Here is a 22,039-nt window from a genome sequence, read left to right on the forward strand (position 1 = left end):
ATGTGTTTGTTCTGGAGTTCCTCTGCAAGAGCTGTAGCTGATGTGAGCAGGCAAGAATGAGCACAGTCTAATTAAAAGTGAGCTATAAACATTCAAGTATCGCTAAACATGGCCTGATTCTGCCTGTCTTCCTCGCAGAGTGCAGGGATCAGCCTCCTGGTGGTTTCGTTACAGCTAGGGAGTGAGGCACTAATCGGTGCAAAGAAGAGGTACAGAATCAGGACCACAACGAGCAGCAATTACGAAGTCAACTAACGTTCTTGGAGGCTGCTCAGGGCTAGATTTTTAAAGGAGTTAACAAAAGCTGTTAGAAACTAACAGCAGGGGCACAGCTGAACTCCATCAGGTGCCAAAATATGTTGGTAGGTCCCTAAATGCCTTTAAAAATCTGTCCCCAGTGCCCAGTTTCCTCATTTAACAGGGCAAAAAAAGGATAATTGCTTAAATGTCAGTGAATTCATTGAGCCAGACTTTGGGAAACTGTGGAGACTTCCACAGTGACACCTGCTCCTTCAGAAGCCGGCATGCTTAAAACAGTCCCTGGTGGTATTTATTCCCTAGCGTGAACCCCGTGATTCTGCACAGAGTGCATGGATGCCATGCTGCCCGCTCCGTACTCCCGTGGAAATCCTGTGCAGCCCATGTTGATGCCAAGAGGTGTGCTCCTCTGCTCGGTTGCCAAATTTGATCTTGGGCAAAGCTCATCTGAACTCCGCAGGAGTGGAAACGGTGGTGGGTGGTACGTGGCGCTCGGAGCTGAACCCTACAGCTCATGTTCACTCTTGTGAGTGCTGGCTACGGGGTAGGACTGTCAGCATATGTCTTGCTCCAGTTTTATTAGCAGCATGTCATGAAATCCAGTGCGGCTCTGTGGATGATGCTAAAAGCGGGGATTTACAGGGAATCTGTTAGAAGTGCACTTTTGTCGTGCAGAGCCTTGTAATGGATCCTGCTTCCTTGGCGAGTGATGAGGCAGAAGAAGGTTAATACTGTTGACAGCAGAACAAGTCCAATGAAAAAAAAGGCTGCGAGTATCAGGCTGGCTTCTCCAGGACTCAAAGTTTTGCCAAAAAAATTGCCCCCTTTGCTGTCATAATCTGTTGAAAGAAGAGTAGTTCATAAGAAATCTATGCATAAATCTGAAGAGTTTTGAATGACATTTTAAAAAATCCTTACCCTTCACAGTGGTCCTATTTTTTGCACTAGTTGTATTGTATGCTCCAGTTGTGAGTCCTCCTTCTGAAGGAACTTCTTGCTCTGTATGGAGGTAGAAAAAGCATAGTTAAGTTGAAAGCCTTAATAAACACCTTTTGTCTTCTGGAAAAGTAGCCCTGATTTTATTTAATTCTTTCTACCTTGTTGATCTGAACAGAAATTCTGATTAGATCAGCACAGCTATTGCTCTGGGCAGCTCCATGGGCATCTCTGTTATTTCACTACTTACTGTAGTGATAGGACAAGGGGTAATGGTTTTAACCTGAAAGAGGGTAGATTTAGATTGGGCATAAGGAAGAAATTTTTTATGATGAGGGTGGTGAGACACTGGAACAGGTTGCCCAGAGCAGTTGTGGATGCCCCATCATTGGAAGTCTTCAAGGCCAGATTGGACGAGGCTCTGAGCAACCTGATCTAGTGGAAGTTGCCCCTGCCGAGGGCAGGGGCGTTGCAGCTAGATGATCTTCAAAGGTCCCTCCCAACCCAAACCAGCCTATGATTCTATGATTCAGTTCTGCATTTGCTTGTTCATTTGAAGTTTCACAGCCCAAACAAATATGTTCTGCAAAATAAATTCACCTTGTCCAAGGAAGGAGTATTTTGGCTAGGTTTGGCATTACTTTTATCAACCTGCTGCTACAGGGTTACAGGTACAAGGTGTGCCTGCTGGTGCTTGTTGCAGCCCTTGCAGAGGAGTGTAGCAAGCACAGTGGGGACCCAGGCAGGAGATGCAGGACCCAGATGTTAAGTGCACCAACGTGCAGGCTACAGCGGTGACGTTAGCTCTCTTCCATCCATCTGATCTGCTGCGATACCACCTCCAAGTCCTAGCACATGTTTCTGATACTGCACCTGATTTATTGATGGTGTAGGTCGTCTCCATGCCAGCGTGGATGTGGTCGGCTACATGGCAGTGCAGAAGCCATGTTCCAGGGTTTTCTGCTACAAGTTCAACTGTCTGGAAAGTCCCAGGAAAAAGGTCGTACACGTCTCCTCTGTGGTCCTTATCTGTCTGTGGCAAGGCAAAACCGGCATCGTAAGAGTCTTGCCTCAAATACCCACCATGGGCACAGAAATATTCCAAGTAGACTTTCAGCTCCTCAAGGCAGATCAAATGCTTCTCGTTATATGTTTCTAGTGTCCTTCACACAGGGAAACTCAGGTCTGTGGACACCCCTCATGTAATCAATTAATTATTTAACAACAGGAGACCCCTCCTAAGGACTTCAAGTGCTGGTTGAGCATAGGTGTTTCTTTGAAAGACAGAGTGTCAAGCTGTCACAACATAAACCCATATTGTAAGCAAGCATAACTCTCCCTGATTTCCTCCCTGCATCTTCCCATATCCCTGTGAATTAACATATATTTAAACCCACCTAACCATTTCCTCTAATAGTGACATTTATTCATGTTTCATAACAGGCTCAGAGTGTTAAAAGCTTTGCAAGGACATCATTCATTTTGTATTTCCTTCACATGCAAAACTCCCACTGATCTCAGCATCCGCCCAGAGCTATGTGCCCAAGCTGCAAAACGAGCAGCTGGATTTTTTTTCAGAAATTTCCCATCACGCTATAAACATTTTACTTTGATTGTTTTTACCAACCTTAAAGATGAAGGTCTGTGCATGGAAGTGGACTGTATGTATATCCACTTCATTGCCCATTCCTATCAAGTACCAGTTTGTCCTATCGCCTTCATTCATCGTTAGACCCAGGAGACTGTTATAAATCTTCCCATTGATCGCTGGAAGAATGACAAAATAGGACTAATTAGTAACTGGCCATGGTACGGGTGACGATAACCTCCACTTCAGGCACCCTTCAGACTTTCCCTCCGGGGACAAGGGGTGCCCAGGCAGAGGGGACCCACGCGCATGGCCAGGGCAAGAGCTCTCCATAGTGACCACTGCCACCGCAGGGAGACAGGTACATTTTTGTTTCAGTTTCCAAATCACCTAAGTGCACAGCAAAACTTTTTTTTCTGTCTTGAAAAGCATCAGGTAGGTTTTTTACTGGTTGAGATCAAACTCCTGAACAAACAGGATTTATGGTGAGAAACTACATGGAAAAAGAGAGAATGGGAGTTGTTGCCTGAAATGGGTACCATCTGTGGAAAGAGAAGTTTGCTTTGCCAGGGCTGTCCTTGCCCCCGTCCAGTCTGTTCTGCCTGGCTCCTGGGCTGGTTGCTACTATAGCCAATGTTTTAAAATGTCATCCCTACGCCCCTACGAAACAAGCCTGCAAGGAACGCAGCTCCCAAATGACAAGGAAGTCTGGCAGGACAGCCTCTTCCCAGGAGTATTAGATTAAACTATCTTGTAAAAAAAAGTCTTGGCTGGGCCTCATGAAATCTTTTTGTTTCCAGAGTTGCAGCTTATGAAGTTGTCACGTGGTTGGGCAATTGCAGGCTAAGTCCAATGTCTTCCTAAAAGGGCTATGAAAAATAAACCTCTGTCCTCTTGGCTACTGCCAACAAGTTCTACATACCATGCATGCTGTTGCCTTCTGCAAAGTTCTCAGTGGAATTAAAATCATCAGGATTCTTATGAAGGTATGTTTGAATATTTTCTTTCAAATACCAGGATTCATTTTCATCGAACACCATAAACAGAAGGGTAAATTCACGATCAATGTCCTTCCTTAGACCTCTTTCATCTAGAATTCCTTTTCTACAAACTACAAGAGGCCCAATCAGACCACTGTATGTGTCCTGAAATAAAATAAATATACACATTACAAATTTATTAGTTCATTCAGTTATGAAATAGATACAGATTAACTACAGATTAAATAAAGATTAAATTCCATTTTCCTATCAGAGGAGAAAAAATCATTACTCTGTCTGACTAGAGGTATCTTTCTCTACATGTCCCTATGTCAATGTACCAAAGCAATGTTTTGCCTTCACCCGAAATCCCTTCAACTATTCTTTAAGGAAGGAATCACATTACCATGTTGTATCCCTGGGGAGTTCAGTAGATTAAATTACTCAGGCATGTGCAACTGTTATCAAAGAACAAAGCATCTAGCTCTGTAAATTGTTCTTCTAGCCTATGGTCTTCACATAAATGAGAAGCGGTATCCTTTCAGAAACATTATGCAATGCAGGATGCTTTAGCCAAAGCAAGGTAATCTTTAATGACCATTTCTTAGTTACCTTTACAAAATTCACTGTTGAATAATAAACCCAAGTGATACAGTTTGGATCTGTTTTGCCAGGACCGGATCGCTCTGGGACATTCCATCTGTAGGTGTTTATTTCCCCTGAAACAGAGAGAACGATTTTACCAAGAGCAGCTGGGTATTAGAGGCTTTGAATAGCACGTAACTGAGATCTGCTACCTTCCTTATCAAAAAATGATCTGCATCAAAACTATCTGTGGAAGCATGAGCAATGGGATGTGGATGTGATTCTGCCTTCCAGGAAGTCAGTGAGGTTCCAGTGGTGTAAATGAAGGCAAATAGCCCCCAGAAAAGGAGATCTGCAAATGATGCTGGCAACAGTGGCACCCCAAAGAGCGAAGCTGGGAGATAGGACTCTTTATCTTTCTCCTTGGGCAAAACTTGTAGCAGGTCAACGATCTCGTATGCCGATGCTTAAGGTCAGTTGAAGATGTTGGGAGCCAAGTTCCAAAAAAATGTTTCTCGGACTTTCTCAGTTGAAAAGAGCACAAAGATGTGGCAGTTGCCACTGGCATTTTGCAGACAGTGCTACAGCAGTGTATGAGCTCTGGGCCAGGAAAGGAGAGCTGAGTGTGTACCGACCTGCTGACTGGGAGCAACAGGAGAGTCCTTTCCTCTTCCAAAAAGCCCCTGCTGCCCAGCAATTACCAGAGAAGCCCTGTCCCTTCCCAAAAGTCATCACCTGGGCCACGTCATCCCTGAGCAGAGATTCCCTGCCCTCTGATTTAAAAAAAAAGAACAGTCTGATGGGGAAGTTATCTATTTGGCTGAGGTTCAGTTCTCTACACTGAATACAAACACACCTACGTTCAGATGAACTGTTTGTGTTGTGTTTCCCTGCTTTGTTTTTTTGTTGGTACTACAGAGGGTAGAAGGCCAAGATGTGGTCAAAACCTTGCCCTTTTAAGTGGTAGAGAAATGTTGAACCAGACAGTCTCTGGCCCAAAAGTCTTCCAGGGTGACAAAACCTGAGAACAGCTGGGGACATGCTGGACATTCAGGGGAAAACAAGGAAATCACAGAACTATTGGCCGTGGTCTTAGTACAGCTGCAAGCCAATAGCTGCCAACAGCTGTGGGCATCAGGGCAAAGGAGAGTTTTCAAGCTCAAATGGTTGTGAAGTGACTGAGCCTAGTTTTGTGCCACTCAGCCACTATACAGTGTTGATGGATCATGCAATAGTGGGTTTTATTGTATGGCAATAACTACAAAAATAGAAACAGTGACTCTCAAATATCATACTATATGAGATGAGTCTCATCTAAATGTTGCAATATCATTTCATTTTACAGGACAAGCACCTTCTGTTCATTATAGCATGGGTTTACGCACTTCCGCAGAGGTCAGAAAGGCTTTCAAGACACAACACTACACTAACAGGACAGAAAACATTGTCAAGAAACCCATCAATCTCAGAAGCATTCATGTCTTGGAGACATACACCAGGGAAGAGTCTGTCATCCACCTTTATCTAACCTATATTAGATATATAACCTATATATCTAACCACCCCTTTTTAGAGGGGCTGATGCGAGAAGAGAGCCTGACCATGGTCCTTCACCACTTCCTTGCTTTTTACTCCTTACTTCAGGTTGTTTGGAGGCTGTAGATGGAAAAATCTCCACTCTGCTTAAAACCTGAGACACTTCGGATGGCATCAAAGACCTATCTTTGAAGTGCAGATGAAGCATAACCCCTGAAAAGACTGATAAATAAGAAGAAAATGGATGTTGTCTCCTTTTTTGCTGCTGGGTAAATGGAGGAACAGATAGGCAAGGTCAAAGCTGTGGCAGCTGAGAGCTGTTTTGGCTTAGACTGCTATGGGTCTGTTCTCTGCATCTCTTTACCATGCCACCCACAGTTTCTTTAGGAACTGGCAGTGCTCTTGGGAGCACAACTTAGCAGGACATAAATCTGACTCATGACTGGTTCAGGATTTAGTAGAACTAGATGGGCTCTGGGGAGCTTGGGATAAGCGGTCCAGCCTGGCCTAGGAAGACAGACAGCAAAGATTTCGAGATGATGATGGTGGGGACTGAAGTGTCCAGGAATTATTCTTGTTTTGAGGGACTTGTTTTGCCTGTTAACCGCTGCTTCCAAACTCCTAAGGAAAAGTCTGTCCTTAGATCTTGCTGAAGAGTCCTTTCCTTTGGCTCATTGTCAAACGCAGGCATCTTCCCTCGTCTAACTCATCCCAAGCCTGCTCCCATGTGGACACAGGAGACATGACAGTAGCGTTCCCAGTGTTACACCTCGACTATCAACAAAACAGCATCAACAACATCATGGAGCAAAAAACAAAACAAGGGAATCATATAAACGACTTTTTTTCATATATTAACCACAGGTATTCATTCATCAAACTCCAGCAAGGCAGATGCTGGCTCACGTTTGGCCACGAATTTGTGTGTGCTTGTACTGTATTGATATAACTATCTACAGCAAAGAGATTTCAGCTTCCAGAGAGGTTTAGTACATCAGAATTTCTTTTCCTTTACTTTCACACCGAAGCTTACAAATACCATGAAAAAAATGGCATGGGTCATGGAAAGAAATGTACGTACATTTTGGATTGACTATAACGCATGTGTTTGGCTTCCTACTAGAATATAAAATCCAAGATAAAAATTAAACTACAAAAATTTTAACAGGTATTTTTCTATATGAAAAGTTTCAGTGCTGTGAGACCTGTTTTCTTCAATGGAAACTGAGGCATATTTGGTACACTTCAAAGACTTTAAAATCATGTGACAGTGACATTTTGCATGTTATGCATCAGCTCTGAACGCATATGCCAATTCTGTGCAGATTAAGAGAGGGGCAGAGTTAACACTGCCAACTGCAACTCTGCCACTGAGTTTCTCTGAGTGGTAGTTCTCTTTTTAAAACGTTGTTAATAACAGTCTGGAGCAAATGCAGCGCTGGCTTATACTTCCCTTGCCATGATTATGGTCCTGCTTCTGCTTTTTTTGGAGGTTGTCCAGTGATACTACATTCCTTTTTCTACCCCTGATAGGAACAAAGGTTCATTCTCTGCTTGAACATGCTCACTTGATCAAGAGCCTACATGTACATACACAGAATTGTATCTGAATAAAGGCTGAGTGTATTATGCCTGGAAGAACATACAGGTATGCATAAGCTTGAAAGAGGGATTTTCATTCACATGTTAAAAATGCTTTTATATACAGCCTTTGTAGCTCAAAGAAAAAAAACAAAACAAAACAAAAAAAACCAGCCTTACCAGGGAGGGTGATTGGTGTCTCAGGTTGTTCTTCACAACCCACTTCTTCTATACCATGTGCACTTATTGAATAAGGCCTGCTGGCTTTGTTCTTAAATACGATCAGTACAGAGTCACCAACCTCGGCATGGAGTAACGGCCCTAAATTAAAACAGGAGATACTGTTGATTAATGCTGCTTTTCTGAATTTTAACAGACTTCCAGTAGCTTGGCCTAGGAAAGGATCGACAGTCTTTCTCAAAACCCTCAGGCTTTTCTGTTCTTCCAGCAAAGCCATCAAAACCAGTCTGCTTTTTCAGCTGATGAAAAACTCCATATATATAAATAATCTGTTTTCAGTCAATGAGAAGAACTGTTCGATCTGGAGACAGGTCTTTGGACAGCTTGTTTTTAAGGAAAACATTTGTGGATAGTTTTTGTATCTCCCAAAATTTTATTTCTTAAACTAGTAATGGCTTTTTTTTAAACTATTTTTTTAGTTTTGCACTGCAAAAAGGAAATGACAAATATATTCCTAGACAATGTTGACTACTTTACGTGTGGTTGTTGCCCACTTCTCATCCCATAAAAAACATGAACTGATGGTTATCTTCTGACATGTGTAAAATTTTGTCTTGCCCAATTTCAGATACCAATCCAGCCCCTTAATAATTTAATCTACCTACAAGGACTTCCCCCATATTGCATGCTCTGAAGTTAAGGTGAACCCTGGAAATGCCATTTTTGCATCCTCCCTGTTAGCACTCTTTAAGAAACTCCTTATTACGTTTTTGAGAATGAATCTTCTAATTTGGAAAGCATCTTTACACTCAGCAATTGTACAAATTGGGTGTAAAATCACGGATAACCTGGAATAGGCATCAGTGTTCCTTCTTCTCTATGTCAACAAAGCTGGTAAAACTCTTAGTTTTTGCAAAACAATCCTCTCACTTAACAGGCTCGCTCTGTGAGCCGTGAGAGCTACTTGCCCAGGATTTCTAAGTGTTCCTCTTCTTCCATCCTCAATTTGCGCTGCGTGAAGTTGCCATTTGTGTACTCCCTGTAAAGCACCTTCTTGTATTTTGAACCGATCAGATCTTCTGCTTGGCTCAGGAAAATATGCCCATAGCTGCAAAATAAAAAGGCAAAATTCAAAGCACTAAACCTTGCACCTCTAAAGACTAGTAACTGTTGTGTTATTCACAATAGCTGCGGTGAGAATATATGGCTTGGGCCAGCGTGCTGATTGATGTGAAGCCCTGGGTGCTGCAAGAGGTTTTAAACAGCAAATAATAGTAGTGATAATCTTCACTTAAACGCACACCCTCTTCAAACAGGTAAAGCTGGGGATATGTTGCACTCACCACAAACCTTTGGGAACACAAATCCTCCACCAGAGCCGTCAGAGCAGGGATGAAGTTAAAGCTGAGAGCGGGTTTGGCCACTGTCTCCAGCCGCGTCCTCCGCTCCAAGATACAGCCTGTCCCTGCAAACCTGAGCCTGCTTAGCACGAGGGCTGCTGTCACTGTCTTGGCTACCAGTGGGCCACAGGAAGATGATAACTGAAGCCTAACCTCGCCAAACCAACTGCCGTCGTCTGACATGAGGGGGCCGCTTTGCCCCCAGCCCGGGCCCACATCGCTCAGAGCAGCGCTGCTGTGTCCTGCGCGGCGCTGGACGCTTTCCCAGCACCAAGATAAAGCGAGGAATGTCTTTTCCCTTCTGCGCCTGGCAGAGGATGCCTTTTTGTGCCCTCCAGGTTTGCCGAGTTTGTTGCTGCTGCTCCTGTGGGCTGACTTGCCGGCAGAGGACACTCGCCGTCAGCTGCGGAGGAGAGCGTTCACCCTCTTCTGAGAGCAGCTCTGTCTCCTGGCAGCTCATCTCCACGGTGCCCCTGGCAGGGGAGTTGTGAGGTTGGCTCACAACATACTACATAAAAGCAAAAGATGCCCCAGGAATACTGCTTACCGTAGTAATACACTGCGTGTGTAACAGCAGTCTTTTGACAAAACTGGAGTTGTTTTTTTTTAAACACACTTCATCACCCGCGACTCTTCAGGTATCTTTCCTACTGCCTCCACTGTACTCTTCCTTTTTACAGGCTGCAGGTTCCCAGCCACTTTTTCTAAGGTTTGTTTTTGAAATATCTTCCTTGTTTCTTTTTGTTTTCACCACAGTGGTCTCAGACACCTCACTACCCAATAGGATCTGGAACGTGTATCTTTTACACACGCTACTTATTCCTTAGCACGGTGCAGCGCGGACGCGATTCCCTTGCGGCTGTCGCTTCCTTCTGACTTTTCCAGGGAGCCGGGGCTACCGCGCGCAGCGGAGCGGGCTCAGCAGCTCCCTATTGCACCTGCACTTCTTGCAGGGGTTCACCTCTGGGGCAGGTACCTGGGTTTCTTCTCCATGAAAACCAGAGTACTGGGACGGGAAGACCGGGGGGAGTGAGGAAGGGAGAGGAGGGGGTTGGGGGACATCAGTATGGGCTTGAGCCAGGGCTGAAGCACACGCACAGGTTTAGGGACTTGGAAGCCTTCTTAAGTTCAACAGCATTACGAGACACTCTTGAGATGCAAACATTTTAATGTGCTGCCTATGAACTAGTCTAGTCTGAGAGGCTGTCACTTTATAAATACATTGTCCTGGTGTCCTGGTAACTACCCGATCTCTATCCCTGAGTGAATTGCGAGATATGCGAAAGGATTTCAGCCGTCGTCCAGGTGAGCACATTGTCACCTGGCTGCTCCGATGCTGGGATAATGGGGCCAGTAGCCTGGAATTAGAGGGTAGGGAAGCCAAGCAGCTGGGATCCCTTTCTAGGGAAGGGGGCATTGACAAAGCAATTGGAAAAGGTGCACAAGTCCTCAGCCTCTGGAGACGACTCCTGTCGGGTGTGAAGGAAAGGTATCCCTTCAAGGAAGATGTTCTATGTCACCCAGGCAAGTGGACCACCATGGAGAAAGGTATCCAGTACCTGAGGGAGCTAGCGGTGCTGGAAGTGATTTATGGTGACTTGGACAATGGACAATCATCCAAAGATCCAGATGAAGTCAATTGCACGCAACCTATGTGGCGGAAGTTTGTACGGAGTGCACCATCATCATATGCCAACTCATTAGCAGTAATGGCCTGGAAGGACGGAGAGAGACCAACGGTGGATGAATTGGCTGGCCAACTCCGGCAATACGAAGAAAGTCTCTCTTCCTCCCTACGGGCCTGCGTCTCTGCTATAGAGAAACTGTCCCGAGAGTTCCGGCAATTCAAAGAGGATATGCCCTACCCTCCACCCATACGGACCAGTGTCTCAGCCATTAGGAGTAAGCGCTCTTCTGTTCAAGAGAGAAGATATAGAGGATACACACCACGAGCCACCCTGTGGTTTCAACTGCGTGACTACGGAGAGGACATGAGGAGGTGGGATGGAAAACCTACCTCGACCCTAGAGGCAGGGGTACGCGAGCTGCAAGGAAAAACAATTACAAAAGGGGGTTCAGGTTCCTCGAGGAAAATCGTCGCTCCACTTTCCAGTGGGCAGCTTCCCAGAAAGAATAGAAGAGCTGATCTCACCTCTGATCCTCTTGAAGGGACTTCTGATTCCTATTTACAAGAAGTGGGTAACGAGTACTATGAGCAGGATTAGAGGGGCCCTGCCTCCAGCCAGGCGGAGGAGAGGGACAACCGAGTTTATTGGACTGTGTGGATTAGATGGCCTGGCACATCAGGAATATAAGGCTTTAGTGGACACCGGTGCACAATGTACCCTGATGCCATCAAGCCATATAGGGGCAGAACCCATCTGTATTTCCGGAGTGACAGGGGGATCCCAACAGCTGACTGTGCTGGAGGCCGAAGTGAGCCTAACTGGGAGTGAGTGGCAGAAGCACCCCATTGTGACTGGCCCGGAGGCTCCGTGCATCCTGGGCATAGACTACCTCAGCAGAGGGTATTTCAAGGACCCAAAAGGGTACCGGTGGGCTTTTGGTATAGCTGCCTTGGAGACGGAAGAAATTAAACAGCTGTCCACCTTGCCTGGTCTCTCAGAGGACCCTTCTGTGGTAGGGTTGCTCAGGGTCAAAGAACAACAGGTGCCGATCGCTACCACAACAGTGCACCGGCGGCAATATCGCACCAACAGAGACTCCCTGATCCCCATCCATGAGCTGATTCGTCGGCTGGAGAGCCAAGGAGTGATCAGCAAGACTCGCTCACCCTTCAACAGCCCCATATGGCCAGTGCAAAAGTCTAATGGAGAGTGGAGACTGACAGTAGACTATCGTGGCCTGAATGAAGTCACGCCGCCACTGAGCGCTGCTGTGCCGGACATGCTAGAACTTCAATATGAACTGGAGTCAAAGGCAGCCAAGTGGTATGCCACCATTGATATTGCTAACGCGTTTTTCTCGATCCCTTTGGCAGCAGAGTGCAGGCCACAGTTTGCTTTCACTTGGAGAGGTGTCCAATACACCTGGAATCGACTTCCCCAGGGGTGGAAACACAGCCCTACCATTTGCCATGGGCTGATACAAACTGCACTGGAACAGGGTGAAGCTCCAGAGCATCTGCAATACATTGATGACATCATCGTATGGGGCAACACAGCAGAAGAAGTTTTCGAGAAAGGGAAGAAAATAATTCAAGTCCTTCTGAAAGCTGGTTTTGCTATAAAACAAAGTAAAGTCAAGGGACCTGCACAAGAGATCCAGTTTTTAGGAATAAAATGGCAAGATGGACGTCGACAGATCCCAACAGATGTGATCAACAAAATAACAGCTATGTCTCCACCAACTAGCAAAAAAGAAACACAAGCATTTCTGGGTGTTGTGGGTTTCTGGAGAATGCATATTCCAAATTACAGTCTGATTGTAAGCCCTCTTTATCAAGTGACCCGGAAGAAGAACGATTTTAAATGGGGCCCTGAGCAACGACAAGCCTTCGAACAAATCAAACAGGAGATAGTTCATGCCGTAGCCCTCGGGCCAGTCCGGGCAGGACAAGATGTTAAAAATGTGCTCTACACGGCAGCCGGGGAGAATGGCCCTACCTGGAGTCTCTGGCAGAAGGCATCAGGAGAGACTCGAGGTCGACCTCTAGGGTTTTGGAGTCGAGGATATAGGGGATCTGAGTCCTGCTATACTCCAACTGAAAAGGAGATATTGGCGGCATATGAAGGAGTTCGAGCTGCCTCAGAAGTGGTTGGTACTGAAGCACAGCTCCTCCTGGCACCCCGACTGCCGGTGCTGGGCTGGATGTTCAAAGGGAGGGTCCCCTCTACGCATCATGCGACTGATGCTACGTGGAGTAAGTGGGTCGCGCTTATTACACAGCGGGCTCGAATAGGAAATCTTAATCGCCCAGGAATCTTGGAAGTGATCATGGACTGGCCAGAAGGCAAAGATTTTGGAATATCACCGGAAGAGGAGGTGGCGCGTGCTGAAGAGGCTCCACCATATAATGAACTGCCAGAGAACGAAAGGCAATATGCCCTGTTTACTGATGGGTCCTGTCGTATTGTAGGCAAACATCGAAGGTGGAAAGCTGCTGTATGGAGCCCTATACGACGAGTTGCAGAAGTGGCTGAAGGACAAGGTGAATCAAGTCAGTTTGCGGAGGTGAAAGCCGTCCAGCTGGCTTTAGATATTGCTGAACGAGAAAAATGGCCAATACTCTATACTGACTCATGGATGGTAGCAAATGCTCTATGGGGGTGGCTGCAGCAATGGAAGCAGAGCAACTGGCAACGCAGAGGCAAGCCCATCTGGGCTGCTGAATTGTGGCAAGATATTGCTGCCCGACTATTGAATCTCATCATAAAAGTACGTCACGTAGATGCTCACGTACCCAAGAGTCGGGCCACCGAAGAACATCAAAACAACCATCAGGTGGATCAGGCTGCTAAGATTGAAGTGGGTCAGGTGGATCTGGACTGGCAACATAAGGGTGAATTATTTATAGCTCGGTGGGCCCATGACACCTCAGGCCATCAGGGAAGAGATGCAACATATAGATGGGCTCGGGATCGAGGGGTGGACCTGACCATGGATGCTATTGCACAGGTTATCCATGAATGTGAAACGTGTGCTGCGATCAAACAAGCCAAGCGGTTAAAGCCTCTCTGGTATGAAGGACGATGGTTGAAATATAAATATGGGGAGGCCTGGCAGATTGACTATATCACACTTCCACAAACTCGCCAAGGCAAGCGCTATGTGCTTACCATGGTGGAAGCAACCACCGGATGGCTGGAAACATACCCTGTGCCCCATGCCACCGCCCGGAACACTATCCTGGGCCTTGAAAAGCAAGTCTTATGGCGACATGGCACCCCCGAAAGAATTGAGTCAGACAATGGGACTCATTTCCGAAACAACCTCATAGACACCTGGGCCAAAGAGCACGGCATTGAGTGGGTGTATCATATCCCCTATCATGCACCAGCTTCCGGAAAAATTGAACGATACAACGGACTGTTAAAGACTACACTGAGAGCAATGGGTGACGGGACATTCAAACATTGGGATAAACATTTAGCCACAGCCACCTGGTTAGTCAACACTAGGGGATCTACTAATAGAGCCGGTCCTGCCCAATCAAAACTTCTACGTACTGTAGAAGGGGATAAAGTCCCTGTGGTGCATGTGAGAAACATGCTGGGGAAGACAGTCTGGGTTACTCCTGCATTAGGAAAAGGCAAACCCGTTCGTGGGATTGCCTTTGCCCAGGGACCTGGGTGCACTTGGTGGGTAATGCGGAAGGATGGGGAAGTCCGATGTGTACCTCAAGGAGACTTGATTTTGGGTGAAAACAGTCAATGATTTGAATTGTATTATGTTAATTGTTCAGAATGACATTACTACTATGGCTGCTATCTACCATATCAATGGTATTATAGTAAGAATCACCCAGACTGATGAAGAATGAGCTTCACTGAAACCAAGCAACGTGCAGCAGTGATGAAACCAGAACTGGCTTCAGCAGCTTGCGCCCAACAAATCCCTCGAGATCGACATCTTCGACCTGCAGATCATGGATATGGACCGTGCCAGATGACAATCCAACACCACATACCATCTGCCCTGCCCTGAGAGACTGCTATGATGGATGAAGCCCAGAGTCATGGACTGACTGAACTCCATAGACATTTTAAGTGATGGCCCATGGACTAAGAGAGTGATATCTGTGTGTATATATTAAAAGACAGGAAGAATAATAATGAATAATTGGAATGTATTGAAAAGTATAGGACCTGGGCATGACGTAAATGGTATGGAATAAGGGGTGGATACTGTCCTGGTTTCAGCCAGGATAGAGCTGGTTTTCCTCACAGAAGCTAGTGTGAGACTGTGTTTTGGATTTGGGATGAGGAACTGTTGATAATGTGCTGATGTTTTGGGTTGTCGCTGAGCCGTCAAGGACAGTCCAGCTTCTTGTGCTGGCCTGCCAGCGAGCAGGCTGGGGGTGCACGGGGAGCTGGGAGGGGACACAGCCGGGACAGCTGACCCAGACTGGCCAAAGAGATATTCCCTACCATACGACGTCATGCCCAGTACATAAACTGGAGTTGGCCGGGGGGGCGAAAATCGCTGCTCGGGGACGGGCTGTCGATCACGGGGTGGTGAGCAATTTCTGTATTGGGCATCACTTGTTCTTGTACATTCCTTTGTTGGTATTATCATTATTGTTCCCTTCTTTCTTTCTGTCCTATTAAACCGTGTTTATCTCAACCCACGAGGTTTTTCCTAATTCTCTCCCCCGTCCCGCTGTGGGAGGGAGAGTGAGCGAGCGGCTGCGTGGTGCTTAGTTGCCGGCTGGGGCTAAACCACGACATACATTTTCACTTATTTTGTTTGGCAAAGAGTGCCTCCTAACAAAGCTGCCTTCATGAAAAGATGCTTCTAAGTTCCCTCTCCGCTATGAGTGTTCCCCAGGCCCACGAGCCTTTTTTGCTTTGGGTACCTTTCTTCATAGCTGCTGGTGTTGTAAATCTTTGGTGCTGAGCTCTTATTTGAGGCGTAGTCCCACTCCACCTCCTCTGCAGCGATGTAGTAGAGCCTCATGGCTCCGCGCTGCTGCTGGGCTTGGGTGGTGTTGCGGCAGCTGCTGACCTCGTAGAGATGTTTCATCCCACCAACAAAGTGATCAAAAGTCCTGCAAACCACTTTGAATGTGCCTGGAAAGGAAAGCTCATGAGATTTAGGCAATTTTAAAAACTCTAAAAAGCAGCTTGGCAAATTAGGTCCTGTGCTTTGTACATCTCTGATCTGCCCTGAAACAAACCTAATCCATGACACTGCATGGAAAGCCAAGCAAGGGGATGCTTATACCACCCAGAGACGTCTGACTTTGAAAAATTAAGGGGACTGAAGGAGAAACTAGTTGATAAAATAGATAGGCACCAATCATGTCCTTTAGTCACCACATGCTCTATGGTCTCAAGACTAAGAGGATGAGGTTTCAGGCCAATATTCACACACTCAAGAGTAAACATGCACACGAAACACCGCAGGGTTGTGGCCTGTAACTCCTGCATTATAACAGGTTCTCCAACTAAAAGCCAAATGTGAATGCAGGCACAAATGGAGATCCGTAAGTCATGAAGCAACTTTTTGCTCCCTTGGAAAGACTAGCCTGCTCCATCTTCCCTCAATAATCTCCATAAATTACTTCTAACTATTTGAGTTAGATTAGCTTAGCCAAGGGAGCTCTGAAAAGAGGTCTGGCAGCAGGAACAAGCTTGCCAGTAAGGCTTCACCAGTGCTGCCCATGCTGCAGACGTGCCCATGGGGAGCATGAGAAGACATAGGAGGACTGTGCATTGCAAACACCGATAAAGGCGTAGAGAAACAGGGTGTGTGTTTCAGAGATGCTGTTTCGTTGTCCCTGAGCACAGAGACGCTGTGCCAGCCCTGGGTGCATGAGACTCTCCACTGAGCCCCTGCAGTTGTCTGGAGTAATCAGGCTGATGGAGGCCTCTTAGAGACTTTGCAATACAGATACAGACCCATCATACAAGAATGCCTCTAACAAATAGGAAGATGCTGCTTATAACCATTTGTTTATATGCACCTATATGGTGTAAAAATGATTGAGCTAAACTGCAACTTTCTGACCCTTTGTTCTCCCTCCATGAAAGGCCAAACCATCATGGGCCATTTTTTTGTAGCTTTGATGGTCAAAGGCTGCAGTGACAGTGAGAACATCTTTTGGCATGTCTGTGGGCAGATTTTAACATTTGTACCCTCCTTCCCATTTACTCAAGCAGAAGCTGACCACAGTGTAGTCCTGTGTAGCTCCACCTGCTAGCACTCATGTGAAGGAGGAAAGCACTTTCGGGGCTGTTTTGTATGTGAGTCGGTGATGGAACCAAAATTAGAAGCACAGCTTTGTCCAGACTTGATCTCAGTCATTCCTTGTGCTTCTAGGACAAAAGTGATGAAAAAGGTAAAATAAAATGCAGTTAAGGAAAATCACAGGCGTTGGTGATTATAAAGATCTGGTAATTCATTCAATTTCCTCTATTGCCAGTAGAGGGTTAGCCGGCAAAAAATAATCATCTCCTAGAATATATTGTTTAGTGTGAGTCCTGCAGTGCAGCTTCATGACAGATGGTAGAAATGGATGCGATATACATAAGCAAAGAATCTGCTGTCTTACAGACACCAGTGCCAGAAGTCTGACCCTGGCTTGATGCATGCACACAAGGCCAACAGATACTTCTATCAGGTGCTCCAGCCAAGGATGGCCCTTGGCATGGCCTTGCACAACTCTGATGACTCTGTTGATTTAAACAGAGTTTCACCAAGGTAAAGAAAATAACGTTGCACTCTTTGGCATGAAGCTTATCTGAAGTGCCTCCAACGAAGAATTCATCCCCTGTGAGTTTAAAGAATGTATCATTGGATTATACATGATAATTAAAAGTGTCTTTAATGTATACGCATCTGTAGAAACTCCTAAAGACCAACTATTATTGAATAACTATTACTGAAGTCCTAAAATACCTTAGATTATGCTGACTATTACATAGCAATGAATTTTATCTTTGCTAAAAAAGTCTGTTTTGAGAGTTATGGAAATTCTGTGAGCACCCCACCAGCTATCTGTCTGCCTGCTGCCCTGTCTATCCCAAAGTCATCAAAGCTTCTGCTTTTTGGTGCACATACATATCTGATTTACGGCACCTTGCTAGAAAAGTAGCTCAGCCTGAGATCTCAGGTCCCTGTGGTCCCTGTGCTTTCAGGCTCCCTCATGCAGAGGGATGCAGAGTAGAACATCTCACCGACATCTCACTGACTGTTATCTTGGCTGCCTGATTTCTGCACGTGCCCCACCACCTAGATGGGCTCAGGAACGTACCCACGCGGTCTGGCTGCATCAGCGCTGTGCCTGATAAATGAGGAAACAAGGCCAGCCCATCCCTCGTCGTCCCTCTCAGGTCGATGGTGTTGCCTTGAAAATGAACCCCGTGCATGTCGTAGTGACTGCCCAGCCCGATGAGGTGCCAGGAGACCTTGTCATCCTTGCACATGGCCAGGCCTGGTAGGTTACCAAACAAGTAGCCGTTGACAGCTGGAGGAGAAGGAAAGAGCCCGGTTGGCAGCAGGCAGGTGGAAACTCATCACAGAGCCTCCTGCCACCTCCCCGGCCAGAGATTTGCGACTCAGCAAGTCGCAGCATTAATTAAAGGGGCATTTTGTGAAGCAAAGGTAGCACTGGATGACACCAGCTTAACGGCGGAACGCTGTTCTTATAAACTCTGAGCTTCTACCTTTCTTTTTAGCCTGTAAAATCTTATGATGGCCTTCTGCAGTGATGTAGCACTTCTCCGAGCTGAATCAGGGACCCTCACAGACACCGGGTAAGGGTGTAAATTTGGTACCTTCTTTCAGTCTGGAGAATGTATAACCAGATCGTTAAGGCCATGGAATGGGCCATAAAGAGTCCAGGTTATAAATTCAGTTCTGGTGGAGCCTTTTTATGTTATTTTGGCCTTTGATTTCCACTTTTATTTCCAAAATGTATCTCTTTCACAAGGGTGTTAGGAAGCTGAACTCCCTAATCTTCAAATGCTCTCTGTGATCGCCAGGTTAAAAGATACTATGGCAGGACAAAACTTTAGTATGAGATACCCCCTCATAACAGAAGCACAAAGTAGATGAGTACAGAAAGCCCCAAGGCTCTCCAACAGTATATATTCTCAGTGCTCTCCAGAAAACTAAAGCAAAGAGAGGTGGTGTGATTTGCTCACGTGAGTCATGTCAAGCATAACTTGGAGGACGTCCATGCCAAAGACAAATACTTACATCCATAAGTGATGCTTTAAAATGTTATTGATCGTTCCCCTAGTCTTTGCCCCTCCTCTGCTGGAGGTGGTCACTGACCGAGTGGGTGCTGGCAAGGCAGAGCCGTGGATCTTCGTTGTCCGAGTCAGTGCCAAGGCCAGCAGTGAAATGTAAATCACCAGTGAACACTGGCCTTTTCTGCAGTTGGTGCCTGACTCTGGCGTTACGCCTTTTTCTAGACGCAAGTGTTGTATCTAAAAGCTACGCTCTCTTCCCTTTCTCCGGGTGAAGGTGGTGGGTGGATGCGTTTACTGCTAATGTGACTAAGCTTTCTACATGCGCTCCAGTGCACTGCAGTCAGCAGATGGTAAAATCTGCCAACTCACCTTCCTAATATGACTGAAGGAAAGGTATCATTAACAGATGTTAGGTATTTCATACCATGCATTTTGTTGGATTCCTTGAAGTCTGCATCATTTTCATCTACTTTTGAGGGGTCTCCAGTAAATGCTTCAATGTTCTTATTCAGATACCAGCTGTCGTTCTCATCGAAGATTGAAAAGAGGAGGTAAAATTCTCTGTCTATTCCTTTCTGTAGCCAAGAAGGAAGCCAAGGCATTAAAAATAAAGTCTGTGCAGAATTATCCAAGTAAAAATGATTAATTTTTTTTAGCAAGGATTTCTTTCCCCCCAGAATTGCAGCTGCCTTCTTACTATATCCTTGCAAGATTGGCACTCTTCCATCAACCAGAAGGATAAATAAAGTGCCCATTACTTACAGAGGATGGAAAGATGCATTCATTGCTAGTAAGTGCGTGGAAAGGTTGGAAAACCTAGGGACAAGCCTGAATACTGGGGAATGCCAGTTTCATCTTCCTAACCATCCCCTTAGGTCAGCTTTTACCCTGACAAATGACATGTGTTTAATGTCTTAAAACTGAGCTGGGAACTGGGCAAACTGGCCCATATGGGAACTCCCCTGCCCAGTGCACCACCCTGCTGTTAGGGACAGGCAGATGTCTGCACTGGGCACCTGCGTCCCGTCGTGATTCAGCGTGTTCTTCCGACAGACCAGCAAAGGCCCCACGAGGCCAGAGTTGGTGTCCTTGACGGCATCGGTGGCTGAGTAATACAGATAGGTCAGGCATGGTGGGTCACTTTCTGTTGGACCTCCATTTTCAGGCACCCTCCATTTGTACGTGAAGGTTTCACCCGGCTTAACGTGGGCTCCTGGCTTCAGATAGCCTGCAGAGAGAAAATTGAGAAGCACAAAGGTTACGGGAAGGTTTGGTCTTCCTGAATGTGTTAGCTGGGAGTCAGACATAGCTGCTGATTTCTGTGGACAAGCTCCTCCTTGCAGCCACAGCTCAGGCACCATCCCATAGTCTGGGCACTTATGCCATGGGGATATCCCACCGGAGCCCTGTGCCGTGGGGACAGCCAAGCCTGTTCCCCACAGGACAAGTTCAGCTGCTTCACCCAGACACCTTCTGAGGCTATCTGGATTATCTGGATTCAATCAGACAAGACATGTAGAGCTCATCCTTCTGCTTAAACGGCTTCCTCCAATGTTTGTAGCTTATCTGCCTTATCGTGGGATTCATCTGCAGCACAAACGCAGACTCTGGATTTTCATTAAGCACCAACAAAGCAATTACATCAGCGAGCGGACCTGCAGCTCTGACTGTTTAGAAATTCAAAACAAATCTGATCCTGGTAATTGCTCCTTTTTGATTTTGTAGCAATGCACAGAAACCTCTGCCAGAGTCTCCGGAAGGCGGTTGCTATTACTGTTTTTAGAAGATACTTTTAAAGGATTTGGGCCATTGTCTGCTGCTGTGCACAGGGCGGATGTAGCACCACTCGTATAATTTAGCCGCAGTAAAAGAGTGTTGGTATCCACTCAGAAAGGACTTACAAAAGGGACTTGAAAGGAAAGTTGGGAAAAGGGGTCATCTCTACACCCTTTTTAGAAAATAAGTGCTAAGTGACCTTTTTGGTCTTTGCTATGAGGAAGATCAAACCGGAAATTTTGTGTAATGCTTAGGCACCCATTGGCTGGATTTTCTCAGCACAGTCAGATGTGTCTGGCAGCTGCAGACTGATTTGGGGGTAAAAACCCTGTGAGAACGGACAGCTATCAAACGCAACATGGAAGAGTATTTCCTGAGAAAATTTCCATTTCCTACAGTAGAAAAAAGATGTCTGTAGGTACGTTTATGCACAGTATTTTCACATGGATAAGCAGCACACGGCCTTTGAAAACCATTTACTTTCAGTGTAAAACTACAGTCCCTGTAGGGCTGTACCGGTATACACCTGTAGGTAGATACGGTGGAAACCCAAGACATGGGGGTTGCAAGGAGAGAAGAAGGGGCAGAAAGATTGCTGATGAGTCTGGAGCAGGTTCCTTCCCAAAGACCCAGACGTATGCTGAACACACTGCTGCTGAATTGTAGGATTTAGTTTGATTTTGCTCCACACCAAAGCGTGCAATGCTGATGGGCGCTGTTACCAGGGAGCATTAAATGAAAGCACAACAGGACTGTGAGCAGAGGGAAGCTGCTCTCCCACCAAGGAACTACATCTGGCACAGGTGGCATTAAGATGTGTGCAGATAACTTCAAGGCTGAACTTGTGATGCATTGGGGCCTGCTGGCAAATTTGTTGTGTTGCAAGGTCAGCAACCAGAGAGAGCAAAATTTAATAAAGCCTTTTGTATTGATTTTATTGTGTAATGTTATGAGTTTTACACGTTGACCTAACTGTCTTAGCATAGTTCTCAAAAGAGGGATTATGTCCTGTGAGTTTCTTTCTGATAAGTTGTAGTGGAAACAAAGTGATTTAGATAAGAAGAAACCTACCTTTCTTTTCAGTGTTGCAAATGCAACAAAAGATTTTTTCAGAGACCACAATATTCTCTCTGCAAACGCTATGGATGGAATGCAATTAATCTTATTTGAGCCCTCTAAAGCTTAGTCCCTAACCTAAAATCTAGGCTCTTTCTGTAGTCTGTGAGACAGAAAGGCATCTCCAGAGGGTGACCTACTGTCTCCTAAAATAGGTGTTCAAGGTAAATGGGACTTCTCACCCTCTGAAGGGGTTGTTTGTTGTCACTGACTGAAGAAGGT

The 22,039-nt window shown here is 45.9% G+C and overlaps 1 protein-coding gene across 1 annotated transcript in view; it reads right to left on the reverse strand.

Moving 5' to 3' along the window:
• Positions 1-894: 894 nt before the first annotated feature.
• Positions 895-22,039, reverse strand: part of HEPHL1 (hephaestin like 1) — a gene marked incomplete at both ends in the record, with an annotated part of 38,323 nt that continues 17,178 nt past the window's right edge. Inside the window, 12 exons of the mRNA XM_082001326.1 lie at positions 895-1,097; positions 1,177-1,257; positions 2,068-2,227; positions 2,822-2,961; positions 3,705-3,927; positions 4,375-4,481; positions 7,645-7,785; positions 8,613-8,752; positions 15,583-15,796; positions 17,983-18,195; positions 19,350-19,500; positions 19,942-20,153. Of these exons, the coding sequence (XP_081857452.1) occupies positions 895-1,097; positions 1,177-1,257; positions 2,068-2,227; positions 2,822-2,961; positions 3,705-3,927; positions 4,375-4,481; positions 7,645-7,785; positions 8,613-8,752; positions 15,583-15,796; positions 17,983-18,195; positions 19,350-19,500; positions 19,942-20,153 (1,985 nt within the window). The remainder of the gene's footprint in view (positions 1,098-1,176; positions 1,258-2,067; positions 2,228-2,821; positions 2,962-3,704; positions 3,928-4,374; positions 4,482-7,644; positions 7,786-8,612; positions 8,753-15,582; positions 15,797-17,982; positions 18,196-19,349; positions 19,501-19,941; positions 20,154-22,039) is intronic.

This window comes from Phaethon aethereus (assembly GCF_964289735.1).
Source record: "Phaethon aethereus genome assembly, chromosome: 1".
Lineage (NCBI taxonomy): Eukaryota > Metazoa > Chordata > Aves > Phaethontiformes > Phaethontidae > Phaethon > Phaethon aethereus.